We start from the raw sequence: 6255 nt of genomic DNA on the forward strand, positions 1-6255 counted from the left end.
CAACTCATGGCTACAAAAATGGATCTGAGTGATACCTCTTGGTTTGACTCACTACCTGCATGCCAAAGGACTGCCCTGGAACTACACAACAACAAACTACCGGAGCTGTGTCAACGAGTGGGTCTCTACACAGTTGCTCAACCTGCTAGAAATAGCAACAAAAAATAAAAACATGTTACTGTTTAAATAACGAAAAGGATGGACACATTGTAGTTCTTGGTAAAGAATGATGATAGCTCAACAATGATAACTCTAATGAGAACTTTAGATAGATGATGATGATGATGATGGAGAGCTTGTATCAAAACTTATAGAAAAGCATGTCTCAAAGTCTCCAATTTCAGGCATAAGAAACATTTATTTTTGTGGTTGGACCACCTTTGGAAGTACATATTACCAGAACCTGAGAATTATCTTTCCTACAAAGATTATGGCCAATGTATGTTGTTTATCCCCGTAAACTTGATATTTAATATTTTTGTGACCATATCTCTAATGAAGTACAATGCCTGTGTTGGAATTAATTATGAAAAATAACCTGGAATTTTGAAGGTTTTAGTAAAATATCTAAATGTTTAAATATATTAAGTTGGTATTTTAGAACATGACAAAATAAAGAAAGAAAATTCTTACATAAAAATTATGGTGATAGGTCTTGTTATGAAGTGCAGTATCAGGCAGGTTGGTTTGGATAGGATTGAGAGAGAGAAAGAGAGGTAGAGGAAATAAAATCAATGAAAGAAAACAAAACAAAAGAAAAAAAAAACCCAGTTTATTTATAAAGACATGCATACAGATATTCCTAGTGAGCATGAATACAGCAATATTGCATGGTGGACATATTTGTCCACCGTGAAACTACACTAAAGCACAGGAGAGAAATAGTTCACTAAAGCACAGCTAGAGTGACTACTATTAACTAAGGTGTAACATCCAAAGCAGCAGAGGCATCCATATGGTTGTATTATCTGCTCTATGAGCTGCTATAACTATTAAATGGGATGGTAAAGGAAAAGACAAGTAATAAAGAATACATAAAGCATTATAAGAGAGAGATAGATGGATAGATAGATAGATAGATAAAAAGAGTAGAGATTTAGACAAGAGGGAGAATAAAGCAACAGACAGAAGAAAGAGTGAAGCAATATAGGGGAGATAGACAGACAGATAGATAGATAGATAGAGAGAGAGATGTGTTGAAGGGATAGTAAGGGAGAAACAACAACAAAAATTTAAAAGCCAAAAATATGCAAAAGAAAAAAAAAGGGTTTCAATGAATGAAAAAAGAGAGAAGGGGGAAAATGGAGGAGGGGGAAAGGGATTTGGAAGATTAGTGAAATGAAAATGAACGATTATAATCCAGTGTAAAGTTGTGGATGGGAGAGTGAGGGTGGGGTGGGGAAGGTGGTTGAGAGAAACAGTTATGTTGTTAGTAATGAGAGTCTGGTAATAGTAACTGTAAATAATAAAGAAATAAAAATAATATAAAAAAAAAGTTTGTATATATATATATATACATACACACACAGACAAAAATAGGCGCACAGTTGTGTGCAGCAGCTGGTTTGATATTTAGGGAGAAATAGTCAGCCAAAGGAGGGACGAAGGCCAAAATAATGCAGAGAGGTGACATGGCAGAAAGAAAGAAAGAAAAAAAAAACAGAAAAAAAAAAAACAAAACAAAAAACAAGGATGCATTTGCAGATCCCAGTCCCTAATGGCTAATAAGCCATAACTCTATGAAGAAGAGGCTGGAGGTTGGAATGGCTTCTGCACTATGGTCCAAAGTAAATCAGTAGTGGTAGTGGTGGTGGTGGTGGTGGTGGTGGTGGTGTGGTGAAATGGAGAAAAAGAATGAAGTTTCCATTGAAATGGTAAAGATCAACTGAGTGATATGCATTGTGGACACTTGTTTTTTTTTTTTTGGTTATTTTGTGTTTTTTTTTTCTCTTTCAAGACATGGTACTGTAAAATAATGGATCATGTGGTTTATCAGTAGTTTCGTCCAGTATCTTGATGTACAAAGGTCTTAATATTATTAGTTTATAGGTCAGTGTCATACCAGGCCATGCCCTGGTTGTTGTCTCCTGTGTGGGCAGGTAGGCCAGTATCTAGGTTTTCAAAATTTAAGTCCTCAGCGGGAGGCGGTCCAAGATCTTGTAGGTTATCCATTGGTCCATAGCCACTGCTCTGGTGGCTGCCGATTTCTAGGCCTTGCATAGAATCCACAGGCACCTGATCATATGCTGAAAACAACACAATAAATGGAAACGTAGTAAATTAAACAGACAAGATGTTAGGTTTTAGTTCTAACTTGTAAATGTTAGCAGATCAGCCTGTTTCAAACTGAGTGAAAAGAAGACCATGTCTTCTAGATACTTGTATTCTAAACATATTCAATGCAGTAAACAGACACTAAAATATAATTTTCTATTTCTTATCCCTTTTTGTTCCAACCCACCTGAGACATCTATCTACGATACATAGAAGCCACAAATTTTGAAGTGTCTACCTTATCTTTACATGGAAACTATTTATCCAGCCACATTTGAATAGTTTCAAGATTTCATTGCATTACATAGGTATCATATGTCATGAGAAATATGGTCACAAAAGAATTAAAGAGCAATAACACTCTTACATTTATGTAAACATTTCCTCTTTCATATCTACCTGTGATGGCACTACTTTTCTAAAAGTTTTCCAGGTGATTTAAGTATCTGGCTTGTATTCAAAAACATTCCCAAATTTATGCCAAAGGAAACTATTTTGAATTAACCCTATTCACCCGTAATTAGGCTCGTAATAGATTCATGTTAAACTTAATCACTCAAGTAGGAATTTGAGAGGGAAAACTGTATTATATCCCAGCCTATCTTTGTTGTTAAATTATACAACAACTAAAGGTTATTTACTTTATACATTTAGAGAGAGAGAGATTAGATATTAAGTGGTTAGTATAAATCATACATTCAGCTAAGTCTGGGGACTGCGTTTTGACTTCTGACTGAGGTTAATGAATTTCATTTATGCTCTTGAAAAAGGTATGGCCATCAGTGTCCCTCCTCTTCCCTGTGTTAAACTCGTGATCCTTGCTCCCAAGCAATATATGTTATGTATGTGTACAAAACATATGTACACACAGATATATATTATATATATACATCATAATTACACACAAATATATACACATCATAATTACACATACACACAAATATATACATACATCATATAATTACACATACATAAATATATATACAGACATCATATAATTACACAATATATATATATATAGATAAACTTACTTGGATTATATATAAAATTAATAATAATATACATATATAATTATATAAAGGAAGCAAGGGTGAAAACAACTTTGGAGTTAGGTCGTTTTTGCCCTTGACTACCTGACAAAAATCATTAACATGATTTTTATCCTTATATTCTATTGTGAATTAAATAATATATATATACACATGTAATTACACATACACAAATATATATATATATATATATATACACACACACCATATAATTACACACACAAATATATAAACATCATATAATTACACATACACAAGCTGGTGGTATGTAAAAAGCACCATCCAAACATGGTCGATGCCAGGTCTGCGTGACTGGCTCAGCACCATCCAAATGTGGCTGATGCCAGTGCCGCCTGACTGGCTCCTGTGCTGGTGGCATGTAAAAAGCACTGTCTGATTGTCATCGATGCCAGCACCCCCTGACTGGCTCCTGTGCTGGTGCTATGTAAAAAGCACCCACTACACTCTCAGAGTGGTTGGCATTAGGAAGGGCATCCAGCTGTAGAAACATTGCCAGGTCAGAATTGGAGCCTGGTGCAGCTGCTGGCTTTTCAGAACTCAGTCAAATCGTTCAACCCATGCCAGCATGGAAAATGGACGTTAAACAATGATGAAGACGACACAACTCATAATTACACACAAATATATATAAATATATACACATCATAGGATTACACACACAAATATATATATATATATATATATATATACATACATCATATAGTTAAACACACACAAATATATATACATACACACACTTACAAACACACCTCTCTAAAGAAAAAAATAAATTAGAACTGACAAGAAGACTTTATTCACTCACCTGCTCCCCCACCAGCATTACCTCCCCCGCCACTGCCTGTCCCACCTCCTCTAGTCATGTCACTTTGGTAACCACTCTGCATGCTACCTTGGCTTCCATGGTGCTGTGGAGGGACATATATCTGATCTCTGAAAGTGTCCTCAGCAGGAGGGGGTAGCAAATTGCTGCCCACGTCTGCAAAACCAGGTGGCTGGAAGACAAGAAAAAACAAATAAAAAATTTAACCTTTCAGGGTTGATGTAAGCATTTGAACATTGGGGGTCAATGTAATTAACTCAGCCCCTCCCCTAATATTGTTGACCTTCGGCTGAAATTAAAAAGAACGATCATTATAATTGGAGACAAAGTGGCCTAGTTCCTTTCGAGTGTTGGGCCTCACAGAAGTGAGGTGGCTAAGTTCCTTTCAAGCGTTGGGCCTCATGGAGGCAAAGTGGCTGAGTTTCCGAGTGTTGGGCCTCACGGACGTCAGGTGGCTGAGTTCCTTTTGAGCAGATCTCATAGAGGTAAGGTAGCCAAGTTCTTTTGAGCGGACCTCATGGAGGCAAGGTAGCCAAGTTCCTTTCGAGTATTGGACCTCATGGAGGCCTTTTGTATTATGTTGTGCTTGAGAAGACGGTCCATCAAGCCGAGCAAAATTGCAGCGTGGCAGATACTGAGGTCATGCAAATGGCACCTGTGCCAGTGGCACATAAAAGCACCTATTATCCTCTGAGTGGTTGGCATTAGGAAGGGCATCCAACCGTAGAAAACCATGCCAAATCAGACTGGATTTGGCATGATCTGCGTGACTGGCTCAGTCAAACCATCCAACCCATGCCAGCATGTAATGGACATTAAATTATTATTATTAAGGTAGTAAGCTGGCAGAATTGTTAGCATGTTGGGTGAAACACTCAGCAGCATCTCACCAATCTTTACATTCAGAGTTCAAATTCTGCCAAAGTCGACTTTGTCTTCCATCCTTTCGGGGTTGATAAAGCAAGTACCAGTTGAGCACTGGGGTTGATGTAATCGTCTGTCTCCTCCCACCAAATTTCATCAAGGTGGTGAGCTAGCAGAAACATTAGCAGTATTTCCTCCAGTTAAAATTCCTTCAAGGTTGGACTTTGCTTCTCATCATTTTGAGGTCAGTAAAATAAGTACCAGTGGCATACTGCGGATTGACGTAATTGACTTAACTCCACCCCCTGAAACTGCTGGTCTTGTGCCAAAATTTGAAACCATTATTATTATTATTATTATTAACATTGAAGGTAGCAAGCCAGCAGAATTGTTAGCACACTGGATGAAATGTTTAGCGGTATTTCACCTGTCGTTATGTTCAGAGTTCAAATTCTGCCGAGTTTGTCTTTGCCTTTCATCCTTTTGGGGTCGATAAAATAAGTAGTAGTCAAGTACTGGGGTCGATATGATCGACTTACCCCACTCCGCACAAGTTCAAGGCTTTGTGCCCCCAGTAGAGAGAATTATTATTATTATTAGTCTTGTTATTAAGAGGGTGAGCTGGCAGAATCATTAGCACATCGGGTGAAATGCTTAGTGGTATTTTGTCTGCCTTCGTGTTCTGGGTTCAAATTCCGCTGAGTTCGACTTTGCCTTTCATCCTTTTGGGGTTGATAAATTAAGTACCAGTGAAACACTGGGGTCAATGTAATCGACTATCCCCTCCTCCAAATTTCAGGCCTTGTAAAAAGGATTATTATTACTATTATTATTATTATTATTATTATAAAATCCTGGGAGGTAAATCATCATCATCATCATCGTTTAACGTCCGCTTTCCATGCTAGCATGGGTTGGACGATTTGACTGAGGACTGGTGAAACCGGATGGCAACACCAGGCTCCAGTCTGATTTGGCAGAGTTTCTACAGCTGGATGCCCTTCCTAACGCCAACCACTCAGAGAGTGTAGTGGGTGCTTTTACGTGTCACCCGCACGAAAACGGCCACGCTCGAAATGGTGTCTTTTATGTGCCACCCGCACAAGCCAGTCCAGGGGCACTGGCAACGATCTCGCTCGAAAATCCTACAGGAGCCAGTCAGGCGGTACTGGCAACGGCCACGCTCAAAATGGTGCATCTCATGTGCCACCCGCACAAGAACCAGTC

General features: G+C 38.3%; 1 protein-coding gene across 6 annotated transcripts in view; it reads right to left on the reverse strand.

The window, feature by feature from the left end:
• Positions 1–755: 755 nt before the first annotated feature.
• The window catches only part of LOC106873176 (catenin beta), an 81790-nt gene continuing 76290 nt past the window's right edge, over positions 756–6255 (reverse strand). For all 6 annotated transcript variants that reach the window (XM_052973244.1, XM_014920407.2, XM_014920409.2 and 3 more), the window contains exons 15-16: positions 4147–4336; positions 756–2246 (exon numbers count right to left, since the gene is read on the reverse strand). In XM_052973244.1, coding sequence (XP_052829204.1) covers positions 2044–2246; positions 4147–4336 — 393 coding nt within the window. In that variant the 3' untranslated portion in view covers positions 756–2043. The remainder of the gene's footprint in view (positions 2247–4146; positions 4337–6255) is intronic.

The sequence above is a fragment of the Octopus bimaculoides genome, chromosome 1 (assembly GCF_001194135.2).
Source record: "Octopus bimaculoides isolate UCB-OBI-ISO-001 chromosome 1, ASM119413v2, whole genome shotgun sequence".
In the NCBI taxonomy this organism is placed as follows: Eukaryota; Metazoa; Mollusca; class Cephalopoda; order Octopoda; family Octopodidae; genus Octopus; species Octopus bimaculoides.